This window comes from Heterocephalus glaber, unplaced genomic scaffold (assembly GCF_053883595.1).
Source record: "Heterocephalus glaber isolate CG9 unplaced genomic scaffold, H.glaber_assembly_v1.0 deba00000331, whole genome shotgun sequence".
Lineage (NCBI taxonomy): Eukaryota > Metazoa > Chordata > Mammalia > Rodentia > Bathyergidae > Heterocephalus > Heterocephalus glaber.
In genome coordinates this window covers 6,408,063-6,424,912 of record NW_028258142.1, presented here as the reverse complement: position 1 = coordinate 6,424,912, position 16,850 = coordinate 6,408,063, and the positions used below count along the sequence as shown (strand labels likewise).

Here is a 16,850-nt window from a genome sequence, read left to right as displayed (position 1 = left end):
GCCCACTTGGTTAAGTGTAAAGTCCTTAAACTCTGCTTCCCAGAATGCCTGGAAGATTCCCAGGCTGCTTTGCGAAGGTATGGCGGGGAAACTGCGAATGTCAGCGTGGGAGGTAATTCGGACATTTTAATTCATATAACAAGAGGACAAAAGGAAGATGAACATTCTCTCAGGAGACTTTTTGTCACTATAAACCTAAAGCTCCTGTAATGCAAATGTGTGAATTTCAGTACGTATCTGGCTGGGTGGTAAATCTTTGCTGACTCTAGTTAGCATCGTCACTACGCTGAAGTTTTCTTTAAACATGATTGGTACTTTTTTACGAGCTATACAGTATGCAGAAAAGCTGCACAGATCCTCTGGGAGACGATTGTTGTTGCCGCACTTTGCGCTTAACAAAGCTTGCTTTACGACTGAGCCCAGTTTGAGATGGGGGCTTCGAGGCCAGAAGAAAATGGTGCTATCTGGATCTATCTTTGGAGTGCCCCAGAAAACTATCTGGACGCAGGGACCGCGACCCCAGAAAGCAGAGGACAGCCGCAAGCAAGTATCTGTACACAGAGGTCAGAGAGGGGAAACCGCTATGCCAACGACTCAGAAAGGTAAAAATATTTGTAGTGTCCAGTCCTCCATCCAACCTGACGAGACCTGCCAATGACCTTTCTTTGTCCCAAGTTTACAACTAAATTGAGAAGTCAGTTCACACAAATTAAAAAGTATGTCCGTTAAAGACAGTTTACAACGGGAGAGCATAGACCTACAATTTCACAAATTTGAACTCGGATTTGAAAGTTGACTTTGATTGTGATATAACTATTACGTTGTGTCTAGAAAATTTTTATCAACTTGTGTTATAATACATATATGTGAAGAGTAATTGTAGTATAAATAGAAGAGGTTATTCAGTCATAATAAGGTTTTGTAGTTCAGCTCGATAAGATTTTCTATTGAAACACTGATTTTATTTCCAGATCCTGAATTAGATATTATAGACTACAAAATTAAAAATGTCTAAACATCCGTTTTCCTCAGACACTTTAGGTGCGGTAATAGAACACACTGAGCGGGGGGGGGGGGGTGAAATGTAATTTTCTTGGGGAAAATGAAATGTTTTCACAACTATTTAAATTTTTTATTTCTTCATTTTACAAGTCATTTTAAGAATATAACAAAAGGAGGCAAAGAAAGCAATTCAGACCCCCATTATTATACCACACAAAGATGACATTTATATTTTAGTTATTTCAGTGTATATACTTTTTCATTTTTAACATAAAAATTGATATCCTATCAGTTGTTTTGTAATCTGCTGAGTATGTTAAAAATATAATCCAAGAGGCTGGGGATTTAGCTCAGTGGTTTCTCCGCCTGCTGCGCAAGCGCAAGGACCTGAGTTCGATTCCCGGTACCAAAAAAAAAAGTATATATTGTTGTTCCCAGATCGCGAGGTCCCCAAAGACCACCAAGGAGCCGATTCCAATGCAAACGCACTAGGGTCGTTTATTCAAGCTCGAGCAGGGACTCTCATCTGACACCGACGCAGCGGGTCAGGATTGACAGCCCCGACTCTAAAACACCAGGGGTTTTTATAGAGGTTACAGCAAGGCGCGGGGTTTCAAATCACACGCACATCATACGATTGGCTAGCATTTAGCAAGTTTAAACCTAATTGGTTGGGCCTTGCGCGCTGAACTGCAAACGGCTGCTCAAGTCACCGAAAAGAACATCTGGGATACTGGGGGTATTGGGGTAACTACTGATTAGCTGTCGCAGGCCATGAGAAGACCATCTGGGACATTGAGGGAGCTACTGATTAGCTGTTGCTAGGCTAGTTGCTAGGGGACTGCTGAACATTATCACAGGCAGGTGGCCAAAGTACATCTTGTGGTTTTTCTTGGAACTAGAATTTATGTCCAGGCCACCTTACTCTAAGATGGGGCCAAATTTTAAAATGGAGTTACTCAGGTCTCACTATATATATATATATATATGTATATGTATATGTATATATATATACACACACACCCCAAGATTTTCATTATGATAGTAATTCAGCACAAAAGAACAGTCCATATGCTGAGGTGAAAGATATACAATTATCAAATGACATGTGTGTTGAGTCATTTGGCTGAAGCAACAGAGCTGTTTGCACTGCAGGCTGGGCCTTCTGCAGAGCCCTTTCCTTTTAGACCCCGTCCAAAGGTGACAACCTTCCTTCCTAGCAGCTTAGTGAATTAATGGGAAGAGTATTCCCAAGTATAGAATATGTTGCCTGTAGAATCCAAAAAGTTTGATCAAGCATTATGATGAGAGCCAAAGGATGCAATAGTTTGTCTTTTACTTGGAATAGGATCTCCCAGCATGCCTCAGAGAGTTTACCCCTGCAAGTCTCACAAATGGTTTGCTGAGTCTCTGAATCTTATCAAGCCCATCTCTCACATTTGGAACACACACCTTACCAAGCCCTCTGACACACTTAGCACTTGTTCCTTAGCGCAAATATGGTGACATTGATATAGTAGACAGATGTGATATTCTTCTGCTCAATGTCCAGAATAGCATCCAAACAAAATTTTCTGCAGTGATGGAAATATTCTGTATTTTTGTTGTCCAGTATCATAGCCACTGGCCACAAGTGGCTTTTGAGCATTTGAAATGTAGCTAGTGTGACCAAGGAACTTAATTTTAATTTAAAATTAAACTTATTTAACCATAAGTGGCTAGTAGCTATTCTACTGAACAGCCCAGGACCAGAAGGTTTCAGTTCCATAAGACTATATATAAAGAGACTGGGAGAATTATCAAATCCTAGACAAGACCACAAATACTGCTCTCTTTCATGTTGCTACTACCACTGCTGCTGCTTTTCAATAGAGCTATAAAGCATCCTTCAGCATCAGTGCCAAGAGCCTGTGTTAATGTGCTCCCATGATGTTCTCATATCTGGCATTGCATTTATGTGGAAGCTACCGCTTGGTTGAGATTGCATTGATCTACATTTATTCTCTAGCCCTTACTTGGTTTTTGAAGGGGAAGACTGGTAACTTACATAGGAATACGTCAGCAGGCACCACTCCTGTATCATTAGGTCATTAAGAGTAGCACCATCTTTGCCATTCCTTCATAGATGTAATTTTTTTTTTTAATTTACTGTCTTGATCAGCAAGAAGAATTTCAGTGGCTTTTATTCAACTTTTTTCCACTATGATAGCTCTTTATCTACCTCAAAGTAAAGTAGGGGTTATGGTTGTTGCTGTTATTAATGACTATACAGTATCTGTTCCAGTTATTTGGAAATCAGGGAATTGACTACCAGCAAAATCCCTGGATCCAGCTGTAAGTCTATTACAAGTGACTTTGTTACATAGCCCCCCACACACCTAACAGGGATTTCACTCTTTGGATGACTCTGGATCCTTGAGAATTTTTGTTGGTGTAGACTCTGTGCCCAAGTTAATGGCAGTAGGTCCCTTTACTGAAGCACCAGTGGAATCATCTTCCTCACGTTGCTCAGAAGGAATGGTCCTTCCTTCAGTAAATGGCTTCCAGGTCTGGAAACTTGTTCAGGACCAGAAAGTGTGGCAGTGATCATAACTTTACATTAGAGCAATTGCCTTCAGCCTCTTGATTGTTCTTAATTAATTATCATGATTATATAATTGAGCAGTATCCTCAGCTGCCCATTAGTCTTGCCCTTGGGAACACCATGTTGTAATCATCTGTGGTGCTCTTTACAAATCAGACACCCTTGGCTGCCACTCATCCTTACCACTTATTAGCATAGTTGTACCTACCTGGCTTCTGAATGTTAAATACAATGACTTTGTCTGTCTTTCAGGATTCTTTCATCTTGGAGCTGTGAGGGAATCGTGCCCTGTAAAGATGTACTTATGGCTTCCATTTGGTTTTGGCAAAGTGTCCTCCAACCAGCTAGGAAATGTGGTCAGCTAGTGGGTTTTGAGGCTTTCCATCTTATATCTACTCTAGTGTGTCCCCTCTCAGGCTGGTGTGCCTTTCTCCAATTTGCCATGTCAATTCGGTCATTTTCATTTTCACTTAATGTGGGCCATCATCGTTTCCAAGAGCAAACCTAGCTGTATATCAATTTTCTAGGTGCTTTCTTCATTGGTAAATTCTTCATCACTAAGTAGGGTGGCGCTCCGCCCTCCATGCAGATCAACCTTCACTTTGCCAGTAGTCTGATCCTTGATAAACTTTTTTTTTTTTTTTTTTTCGGGACTAGGGATTGAACCCAGGGCCCATACTGAACTATATCCCCAGCCTTTTATTTACTTTTATTTTGAGGTACAGTTTTACTAAGTTGCCCAGGCTGGGCTTGAATTTGGGAACCTTCTGCTTCAGCCTCCCAGAGTATTGGGTATACAGGTTTGTGCCATTGTGCCAGCTCCTTGATGCCCTTTAAGGGACAATCACATACTATGTATGTTCTCCAAGCTTCTTGAAAGTATTATCCCTTTCTTCCCGTCTCACACCCAGTTGTGTTGTCCTTGGGCTGCAGGAGAGAAAGGTGGAGAGACTTCCTGTGGGGAGCACATGTCTTGCTAGGCAGAAATTGCCACCTACTCATCAAGGAGGAAGACATGCTGACCTTTAATGAAGAGGAATAAGTCACTTCTTCAAGCTCAGAAGTTTCAGAAGAATCTGAAGATTGCATATTTTTGAGAACATTAACCTCAGTATTTCGGTACCAAGCTTTAGGTTTCCTTTCCTCCCAAATCAAAACCTAGTCCTCACATAGAAAATTTGATAGGCTTGAAATACTGGGCTTTCTGCTGCTCTGATGCCCTGGGCCTGATCCACACCATTTTCTTCCTTCTGAGTGCAGCCCATTAATTTTTTGTGGCATCAAGGGAGCATCTGCCTTTCTCTCTTCAACTTCACTGGGGATTCCCCTTATCTTCTCAGCGTCCTTCCCCATGTCCCATCCATACCCACTGTCCTAAAATTGCTTATTCCTCCAAAATTGCCAAAGTAGGAACTCCTAGTGCCTTCTGTCTTACCAGGATGGAATATTCACCAGTCCTGGGTAACAACGCAACAGGTGTAGTACAGCTGCATGTTTGGACTTGTTAATGCTCCTTGTTGCTAGCAAGTATCTAGTGATTAAGCTCCAAAGTCCCAATTTGGAGCTGCTTTATCAGACCATTCTTCATAGTACCTCCTGTAGCTTACCTTGCCAGGGACATAGACACAGTGAAATTTAGGTAAAGAAGTTTGTTGTCGAAGCACATGTTGAAGGTCAGGGGAAGCAGGACTGGGCAGAAGAAGGAACTCACATCTGTATGCAGTAGGGGCCTCTGCCAGTCCCTGGGGGAGCTCTGAGTATGGACAGGCACAGGGAAGAGCTATGATAAAGTAAGGATGCTCTCTTTGGATAAAGAAATGCCCAAAGAGGAGCTCAGCTGAGAACAGGCAGCTACTACTCCCTGCAGCTGGGGACACCCACTAAAGGGCAAAGAAACAAATAGATGAGTATTTTTGTTTTTGTTTTTGCTTGCTTGTTTTTTATGAAATTACTAGGTCTGAGAGGTCAAGAAGAGGAAGATGAACAATGTCTCTATTGGAGACAGCTGTAAGATAACAATACTATAAAGTTGGGGCTTGAGCACAGAGCTGGCAGTTACTATTTGTTGAAGTATATTAGTTATGTTTCCATTGCTGGACACAACTCCCCCCATCCACCTTAAAGGAGGAGTATAATTTGGCTCACAGTCTCAGTCTGTAGTTCGCTGGCTCCAAAGTGGTAACATCACGGTGGAGGGTACGTAGAACAAAGATAATTATTTCAGGACAGTGGAGGAGGAGAGTGTCAGAGAGGAAGGGGCAAAGAATCAAACAGATCTCAAAGCCACACCTCCATGACCTACCCATACACTTGTAGAAGTGTGCTCCACCAATCCCCAGGACCAATCCCAAAGCCAATCAAGTTGAAACTCCACCCTAACCATCACATGTATTTATGGCATTAATGGAGAATGGAATGAGAGATACTGTCATGGTAGGCCTCTCAACACCTGAATCTGAATATCAAGTTTGTGGTGACAGTCATTGATTAGATTAATCTTACGAATTATACAGATTTTAACAGATGTATTTTTTTAGTGTTTGAATCACATCTTTTAGGTTTGGAATCAGTACTGAAAATTTGAAGAATTGTGCCATGCTGAAGACTATTTTTAAATAAAATATTGTAAAGTAATAGAAGTTTATGATACAAAAAGAGGAGAAAACAATAACAAACTTAAAAATTTTGCTTTTCTGAAAAAAACTGTAAGAGATTTATATTTAAGAAATCTAGATTACTAGCAGGGCATGGTGGCGCACACCTGTAATCCCAGCACTCTGGAGGCTGAGGCAGGAGGGTTGCCGCAAGTTCAAGGCCAGCCTGGCCTCCACAGTGAGTTCAAGCCCACCTGAACTACACATCAAAACCCTGCCTCAAAAAAACAAAAAAGAAAAAAAAAAATCTAGGTTCCTAATGTGAATAAATTAATAAATATGATATCAGCAGGGAATGCACTTTTTCAGCATCAGTGAAATAACTGTAATTGTAGTAGCTTTTACATATACGTGAAGCTAAGATACCTATATTATGTACATACATATATACAGTAGTACCTCAGTTCACAAACTTAATTTGTTCTATAATTTTGGAAAAGATGACCACGTTTGTGTTTGTGTGGGAAAGATGGCCGCAGTCCTGTTTGTCACCTAATGCAGAGTTTGCAAACAGAAACAAAATTTTGCCAAACACTTCTGTTTGCAAACCAAATTGTTTGCAAACAAAAGGATTCATGAACCAAGGTACTGCTGTACTCTGTCCCATAACAATGTCTTGATTGAATTTTTTAGCTCCCAGAATGTACACGTACATTAGTGTGGAAAAAAAGTAAGTACAGTGTATCTTCTGTGTAGATTCTTCATTTTCTAACCTTTTATAATTCACAAATCTTCCTGGCCAAGCAGATTCCACTTTTGAATTCAATTCTCTGTATTTTAAGTACCAGTCAGTGGGGGAGCAGGAATAATGGCATTTGGGAAGGTTAATCTGTGCCCACCAAACCTGGATTCATTGTTTCTAATCTGCTGTAGTTTTTCTTACTCTGAGGGACCGGATGAGGATCTCTTCTTCCTAGAAAGCAAGGCAATAGTATTGTAATACAATAGTATATTAATAATACTTAATATTGTAATATAATACTTAATATTGAAATGCAATAATATATTATAATACTTAATATATTAAGTAAAACAAGAACAGATTCCTAGGCCCTGCTCCAAGATTCTGCTGAAGCTGTGAAGCATAGAGAGATTTGAGAACAGCTGCTGAGAATATACTGGAGCCACTCACTTTGACCCTGACTCCTGCGTGTCCTGCTAGAAATGCCAAAGCTGGGAGCAGACTGGTTTTTGACAGGCGTACATATAACTCATTGGCATTCTTTCTTTTGCAGTGAAAGAAGCTGGAAAAGATTTCACCTACTTAATAGTGGTACTCATTGGAATCAGCATTACAGGTACCAAAAAACAGCATTTACAAAACTCTTGAATATCTCAACATAACTTTTCATCTTGTTCTTTCTTTGCTTCATCTTCTTGTTCTGTGATTTTTCAGGTGGCTTGTTTTACGTGATTTTCAAAGAACTTTTTTCTTCATCCAGTCCTAGTAAGATATATGGGAAAGCCTTAGAAAAATGCAGAACACATCCCGAGGTTAGTTCTCTGATAAGAGGGAGAACATGTTGGGGAGGAGGAATAGGTAGAATTCAAGTACCAATTCTGAAACCAGTGAAATGCATAGCAGAGCTACTGGCTCGGTTCTGATTATGTTATTAGGCCTTTGTTCTGTATTTGAAACACTTTGATCACAAGTACCCAAAGGTTAGTATATGGATGTTTTCATCCTAATTATACATATATTTTTCAGCATTTTCAAGAAACGAAACCCGATAAAATAAACACAAAGAATGAGCTATTATTAAGGTGATAATTTGCTACCTAAAGGAGCTCTATGAGTAGTTCTTAAACTTTAACAATTCAGTTTTTTTCAGTACTTTTTTTTTAAGGGCCCTCTCTGCTGGGTACCATGCCTGTTCAAAATACAGAAAATCCTAATATTCTGATACTCATATATTTATTAAAGTAAATTATTTGGGCAGTTGCTCTACTTGTTTTAGCAAATATCTATCATACACATATTACTCCTTTTCATTCATGCTGGGAAATGAAGATACTCAGCAAAGAAAAATTATACAAAGTTGAGGGTGAAACTCTTTAGTTTAACATCAAATTTGTATTTTTTAGACAGGGTTCTAGGTATTTGCTTATTAAATTGAATAAAAACTACATTTTTACTTCATGTAAATTTTTCCATTAAGAATTACAGGTTCACACTTGGCTGATTTTAAATGTGTCATTGTAACTTGGTTTTTTTCTTAATGTATTTAGTCACTTAAAATGCCATGCTGATCGTAGCTTTTAGTGTTAGACCCATTCATTAAATTTCATTAAAAGTGTTCAGACACTGTTTGTCTTCAAACCGTGTGGTATTGGTAGAGAAATATTTGGACACTTTATTTTTTGTAAAGGGAATGGAAACAGCTTCACTTCAACCTACTTTGTTCCAAAATTACAAGTGACACTATAAAGTTAACTGTTTACATCTCTGTGCATGAAATATTCTTTTGAATTATCTGTGGGGTAATATTTGCATAATAACTTCTAGTTTTCTCATCCCTGGAGTCACCATTTTTGCTAGGGCCCTAGACTTACTGATTTCTTTTTTCTTAAAATACTTTTATCAGAAATATTTCCAGGGCCAGGGATTTAGCTCAGTGGTTCCCCTGCCTCCCTTGCAAGCACAAGGTCCTGAGTTCGATTCCTGGTACCAAAAAAAAAAAATATTTCCATAGAAACTTATAAAAACAAAAATACCACTAAAGGATGTGTTGTCTTTATTCTACAGGTGATCAGTTTCTTTGGTGAGCCTGTTAAAGGCTACGGGGAGATGACAAGACGTGGTCGAAGGCATCATGTCAGGTACCACAGTCTGCTTGAAGTTAGAAAGCTCAAGGATAGTTTCTAAGTGAAAGGAACTTTTGACTTACGTTATTTCGTGTCTCAACAGTTTTATCGAATATGTAAAAGATGGGCTGAAACACACACGTGTGAAATTCTACATTGAAGGGTCCGAGCCAGGGAAGCAAGGAACAGTGCATGTGGAAGTTAAAGAGGTGTGAGATTTGGGTCATCAGGTATTAGTGGTTCTGAGCACAGTGTTGTCTAAGCTCTGGAAAGGGAAATAACACCTGAAAATATATTTTTTCAGAATCCAAAGAACGGTGAATATGAATTTCGGTACATATTTGTGGAAGTGGAATCCTATCCTAGAAGAACCATTATCATTGAAGATAATCGATTCCAAGATAATTAGAAGAATCAAGCAAGCATACTGTTCCCTGGTGGGTGTGAAATGGTACAGATTCATTATGATCTTCACAACTCTCTTCCAGAATCTGTTCAGAAGAGTAAGACAGTATAGCGCTCATAAAGGTGAATGTAATAGGATATTTGATACATTTAGACAAGCCTTTCTTGTGAAAAATCATGAAATAGATCATAAAGCATATTTTATTAGTGAATTTTCAATTATGGCAGCATTTCTGCTCTAATATCATTCATGATGAGAATTTTTTGTTACTGAATGTTTTGCAACATGTAAATAAATTTTGATATTTTGGGATTTTTTTCATATTACATAATTATATAAAGCCAGCAGAAAAAATTAGAACTAAGAAAAATCTCAAGGGCCAGGGATTTAGCTCAGTGGCACCATACCTGTCTCACAAGCACAAGGTCTTGAGTTCAATCCCCAGTACCGGGAAAAAAAAAAAATGTCAGAAACATCTTCCATATAATTTGGAATCTCTTAAGATAACATATGAAAGTATTTGAGGACTATAATCAGATGGTAAATACATCATAGAAAGGTTGTGGAAATTGTATGATTTAGGAATCTATTTCCTGTTTCCCAATCCGTGATTTGGAGGCACTGTCTGCTGTGGGAGGAGAACACACTCTGCCATCTGGTGAACTGGCTCTATCTGTTCTAGCAGGTATATGGGCTGTGCAGGTCCTTCAGGCACATTAGACCTCACTGTTCCCCGGTTGGCTGGTGACAGATGATGGGTACAAGTGCCTCGACCGTAGAGCCGCCAGGAGGTGTCCCCAGCCCCTTCAGAACTTATGCTGATACTTGACACTGCCAAGAGAATGCCAAAAATAAGTGGGAGTTGTTCAAATGTGTGTGAGGCCCTTTTAAAAAAATATTTTTAAAATATGAACACTTTATTTTATTTGTGGTATTTGCTGGAGATAAAAAGTGACTTTCACTTATAAGCCCTTATCACATAACTAAAGTGCTCTGTGGCCCCTTATCTGTGAAGGCTTTAGAATGGGGATTCCCCAGCACTATTCTTTGTTCTTTAGAACTGACAGTGGAGGGGTTTCTGATGGGCTTTTGAGATCCTATCATATTCAGGATAGAAAGATCTTCAGGAAGTTTATTTCCTTGCTTAGTGTATCTCCTTAAGTGAGTTAAAGTTTTGGTTTAACTGCTGTCTTAAGTGTTTTATTACTTTAATTCTAAAAATTACACACGTTTAGGAAGTATCGAAGTGTCACAGCAGAACTGTTCTCTCCCTGAGGGAACATGCTTTCACTGATAGGGTGAACTCTTAATTTGGGTTAGGTCTCTCAGCCAGTTTTTCAGCCTTTCCAGTAGATTGTTTCTTATCAATTATACAAAACTGTTATTTTGTATGCGTAATAAACTTTTAAAGTTTTTAAATGTGATCTGATTTTGTTTTTTGCAATATACGTACAGATTATCTGCATCTACCTAGCTCTACTAGTGAATCTCAATCTAGTTTGATTTTATTCAGCTGCTCATTGACATTAACTTTACATCCAAAGATGTATCACCGTTTAAAATTTTAAAAAGGTATTGCGCCTTGAGACCATAATGTTAAATGAAATAGATCAGACATGGGCTTAAATATCACATGGTTTCTCTTATGTGAAAAATCCAAAATATAAATAAAGAGCAAAGTAAAAAATAGATAATAGGAAGTAGGGAGATAGATCTTTCTCAAATGAGAAAGGGATCAACAAATGGAAGGAGGGAGGGGAAGGGGATGGAAAAAGATTAAGATGTGTTATGTACATGTACCAACTCCCTACAAACAGTGTAATCAGCATGTACTACAAACATACTAATAAAAAGGCAAAAAAGTATTACTGTTTATCATTTTATAAACATTAATTGGTTATATCACAAAATTACTGAAACATGTTAGTATCATATGAGAATTTAAAATCAAGGAGAAATAAGCCACCAACCAGAACACAAGAAAAAATACAAATAATTTGTTTCTTGTCTATAGTTGTTAATGATGTTCTCTAAAACAAAAACTTAGAGATAATTATATATAAACATTAATCTACTTAAAATCACCTTAAGGAAAAATGTCATATTCTGCATACAAGAGCAAAATAAGTTTTCTCTTGGAATTTTTTATCTTATTAGAAGCTTCACAAAGTGACTATAAAGCAAATGAAACATTTCTCTTCCCTGACAACTTAGTTTTCTACCCATAATTAATATGAGACAATTTCATATAAATCTTACAATAACAAGTATTTGTTGAGGCAATCATTTAATCAACTGCAATGATCAATGCTATGCAGAAAAGCACCTGATACTCTCAAAGCCCTGTATTTTAAATTAGTTGATTATAAGATAATTAAGATTTTTGTAATATGCTTTCTATATCCTTTTAAATTCTATAAAATCTGTGGTAAGGTCCTCTAAATTTTGATATTATAATTAAAAAATATATAATTGATATTGTGGTAATAGGAAGAAAAGGTCTAAAGGAGCAGGGAAAGTGGGAGGGGTAGGGGAAAGGAAAGAAGGAAAAAGAAAAAATATGAGAAAAGGGAAAAAAAATGGAAACAAAGTCTTTACAAATAGGGAAGGGTGGAGGGGTTGAAGGGAGGGCAAAGGAAGGGGAAAAAAATAAGAACCCAAGATACTCATGTAATGGTACAAGATCCTAATGATGAATGTAACTATTTTATACCTAAAATGTGCCAGTAAACAATGGGGGAAAAAAAGATAATTAAACATGAGTTTCAAATCTGTACATATTTATTTAACAGACACCTGCATGGCCCTTACTATGTCATTGTTCTAAGCACTATATAAATAGTTTGTTTAACCTTTGGGGCAACTCTGTGGCTACTTCCAACATTTCAGTTTTTCTCATGAAGAAACTGGTACACAGATGACTCTTGAAGCCAATAAGTGGTGAAGATGGAATTTGAACTTAAATGGTATTTTGCTGTCACCAGCATCTGTGATGCTGTTTCCACTCAACTTGATTGAGGTTTGTAAGAACAGCAAAGAATTTGAAACTGAACCTAAGGAACATTTACAGTTAGGGCCTGAGAGAAGGATGAGAGCTTTCAAAGGACATAGACAAATGATTGATGACATGGTAGTCATAGATGGATAGGACAAGACAGAAAGAAAGGAACAAAAAGATAGGAGAAAACTAAGAATGATGCTACCTGTTATTGGCTGAATCATGTCACCTTAAAAATTTATATGTTGGAGCCTCCAAATCTCACCCCCTCATAATGTGATTGATTGTATTTGGAGATAAAGCCTTTAAATCAGAACACTATGATGGACCTTAATTCAATTTGACTTGTGTTCTTATAAGAGGAATACATAGCATCACACCAAAGATGCCCTCACAGAGGGAAGACCATGGGAGGACAGAAGAGGGCCATCTGCCAACCACAGGAAGAGGCGTCAGGAGAAACCAGACCTGCTGACAGCTTTATCTTGGCTTTCCATCCTCCAGAACCATAAGAAAATAAATTTCGGTTGTTTAACCATGCAGGATATGATATTTTGTCATGACAGTCCTAGCAGACTAATACAACACCAAAACCAAGAAAAGACATAAAGAAGACCTAACCAGTAATATCAGATGCTGATAAGACCATAAAGGGTTATTCTGTATTCCAATTAGTATCATTATACATTCATATATTGCCACTCTGGTTTCAGACCTCTGCTTTTGAGACTCATTTAGCTTTTATATGTCTGAATAGAGCTAGACTCTACATTGAAGAGAGAGATGGCATGGGGATCTACCAGCATCCTGGCATCTGCCTCCATGCTGACCTGGTTGAGACCAGCCATATCTTCTCTCATGATCAATAGAAATAATGTCTCACGGGCTGTGTTTCTAGACTTGAGATATATGTAATGGTCAGGACTCTAGTAGCAACCATAAATAGAAAGCAGTTGTGGTTTCTTAATGGACATTTCTCATAGGAACATTAAACATTTTAACCTTAAACCTGGTTACAGTAACATGAAATTCATCTTTCTCAGAAAAGGACATACAAATGTTCTTATCTGGTCTCTCACAAAACAGGCAAAATCAATTTTATGTGAGAATTGGAGATTTTGTCCTATAAAAGAGAATTAGACTTCAGATTACATTTAAAAATGAATCTAGAAAACATGCCTAAAATTTAATTATAAATTACTATAAAATATGTACAAACATTTTTAAAGTTACCCTTAAAATATATTTCATTCATCACAGATAGGACCTGGTGACATCTTTCTCCATTGCTATTAAATCTTTGCCCTTTGAGAGCTGCTTCCTTTTTTTTTTATTTTTTAATTGACAAAAGTTGCATATACAACATATTTGAAATATTCTTTCTTCACTTTATCATGTAATGAAATACCTGACAGTTCATAGGTAAGACAAACAAATGGCTTTTCATTAGTATCTGACACTTGCCAAGTTAAAAAAAAAAAATGGTCATATAATCTTTTGGGGTTAAATGATAAAATATAACAAAAACTAATTCAGAATATTGTATAAAATAATACATTAAAACTATCAACTGTATAAATTTGAGTCTTGCCAAAGTTAAAATTTAATAACTATTTCTTCAGAAGTTTGTGAAATTTTAAATTTAGAAATTTTTGGAAATTTTAAAGGTATCTATTAAATATTTCACATTAGGAAAAAAAATTCTGCTTCATCAATTTTAAGTCCAGTAGTAAGCCTAACCATGTGAAATAGAATTAGGTATCAAATTGGCTTGTTTCGAAATTAAAAATTTAATTTCTAACAAAGGCATACAGACTGTTTTAAAAACTATATAGGGCAACAGATATGATTCTTAATTTTTTCCAGGGAAGATAATCATAAAATGTTATTCTATTACTACATAAAGTATGATACTTCCCCTCCCCCTTTGGAGTCCAGTGCACAAAATTGTATTAATCAGATCCTTGGTTCTGCTCCTACTGTTCATTGTCTTAGTCCATATTCTGCTGCTACAGCAAAATACCTAAGGCTGGGTTCATTTAGCTCTCGGTTCTGGAGCCTCAAGAGCATGCCACAAGCATCCTCTTGGTTCTGGTGAGGGCCTCATGGTGATTGACATAACAATGGTGGAAGTGTGTGTGAGTGGACAAATGATACATACAAAAGGGATCTGGGGAGGTGTTAGGCTTGCTTATAACAACACATTCTCAAGGGAACTATACAGTCCCAGGTGACCTGACCCAGGTGACTTGCATTAACCCATTCATGAGAGTGGAGCCCCTCCTGACCTAATTTCTAATACACTCCACCTCTTAAAGGTCCCACCCCTCCAACACTGCCACACTGGGATCCATGCTTCCAGCAAATAACTTGGGAACATATTCAAATCATAGCGTCTATAAGTAAGCCTCTTTCGTTTACTTATTTAGTTAGATGTGTTTAAGTTATATTAAGTCACCATCCCAGTAAGAGCTGGGACCTTACCAACATGGTGACAATAACCACCATCTCACCATGTAGCTGCCCTCACATCATATCCTCCTGCCTCCTGAGGTAACCACATTTATTATGGCCTTACTTTCCTCTTCGCATGATGACATATATATTGTCTTTTTATTTAATATTTATGTTATGCTTCCATTAATATGTAATTGATTAATTACAATTAATATATAGTACTTGATATTCCTTAAAATATTTTCAGTCAATTATTTTCAGCTCTAGTCTTGAGATTTATTCTTTTTACGTGGTATCATTTAGTCACATTACTGCTTGCACTTCTAGGCTTTTGCTTTCATGAACAGGGAGCTATTTTGAAATTCTCACATTAATGACCCTGTTTTTAAGTATCTCCCCAGAAAGACTGTGAAGTTATAGAGTATTGACGTTCAACTTTCAGAAATTTCAAAGTAATTCTAACAGTTAACACTAAAATCAATCATATCTGTATTAGAAATTCTGTTGCTCTTATACTCTGGCCCCTGTTATAAATCTTTAATATTTGCTAGACACATTGGTATTGATATAAGGGAAAGAGATGTAACTCTCAAACCTACTAGATATCCGAAATGCAAGTTCATGTTCTCTAAAATGGAATAATGAATTCTAGGAACAATGGAAGTGAAGAGTAGGAAATTTTTATTGAGAGAAAGAAAGCTTCTGTCTCAGAGAGACAGAATGGGTTGCCCGCCCATCCCACTTTTCAAAGATGTTTTATACAGCAACGCCATGTGATGAGGTGGGTACAAAGTGGGACAAAACTATAAGACCCAATGGAAATTTACAAGTGCTCATGAGCTGGGACAAAACCATGACCAACCAATAAGATTACAAGTACAGTCATCCAAGTAATATTGATTAAATGGGGATCAAATGGGAAAACAAGTCACATACAAGGAATTTTCCATTTAGAATATCAATCACTCCACCACTCCCAACCCAGAGGAAGGGGCTTCCTGGCTGCCGTTCCAGCACTCCTAGCCCAAAGAGAGGGGCTTCTGGGCCACCATTCCAGCATGCCCAGCCCAGAGAAAGGGGCTTCTGAGCCACTATTCCAGCGCTCCCAGCCCAGAGGTAGGGGAATCCAAGCCACAGTTCCACGACTCCCAACCCAGAGGTAGGGGCTCCCGGGCCACCTTCTCAGTGCTCCCAGCCCAGAGGAAGGGGCTCCAGGCCACCGTTCCAGCACTCCCAACCCAGAGGAAGAGGATTCCAGGCCGCCATTCCACCACTCCCATCCCAGAGGTAGGCGCTTCTGGGACACCGTTCCACTGCTCCCAGCTCAGACGAGGTGAGTCAAGCTGGCACCAACAGCACCCCTCCCCCCCACCCCATCAAAATGAGAAGACACATAAACAAGTCTCAAAACCAAACTTCCAGATCACCTACAGCAACCCAAAAGGGAAATGAGATGGAACACTCTGATACTCAACCACCTGGACTCCATGAACTGGCAACAAAAGAAGATGTGGAAAAAATGAAATCAAAAATAATTTTTAAGATAACAGCAGAGATTGTGCACATAGGGCAAGACATGATTAATAAATCTAGAGAGGAGCTGAGGAACATGATAGAATCCCAATATAGGAAACAAATGGAATCCATAAAACAGGTACAAACAGAATTCCAGGATATCAAAAACTGGATTGAAAGTCTAAACAGCAGAATGAGCCAATGTGAAGACAGAATTTCAGATATGGAAGATAAGATTGCAATTAGTGACCAGGAAAAAAAAAATTGCTTCAAAATTGTAAGGGACCACGAGAAATCAGTCCAGCAGCTGCTAGACCATGCAAAGAAGAATAACATAAGACAGATTAGAGTTAACAAAGAAACAGAAGAGAGTGCAGATGACATAAAAAAAACTGTTCACAGAAGTAATGGTAGAAACCTTCCAAAGCA

At 38.1% G+C, this 16,850-nt stretch overlaps 1 protein-coding gene across 1 annotated transcript; it reads left to right on the top strand.

Annotated features, from left to right (window-relative positions):
* The first annotated feature begins 50 nt into the window (after positions 1 to 50).
* Positions 51 to 10,870, top strand: Timm21 (translocase of inner mitochondrial membrane 21). The gene is made up of 6 exons (XM_004861961.4): positions 51 to 602; positions 7,476 to 7,538; positions 7,637 to 7,734; positions 8,987 to 9,060; positions 9,149 to 9,254; positions 9,350 to 10,870. Exons 1-6 carry the CDS (start codon positions 305 to 307, stop codon positions 9,452 to 9,454), a joined length of 744 nt encoding a protein of 247 aa, XP_004862018.1. The 5' UTR covers positions 51 to 304; the 3' UTR covers positions 9,455 to 10,870.
* Positions 10,871 to 16,850: the final 5,980 nt, after the last annotated feature.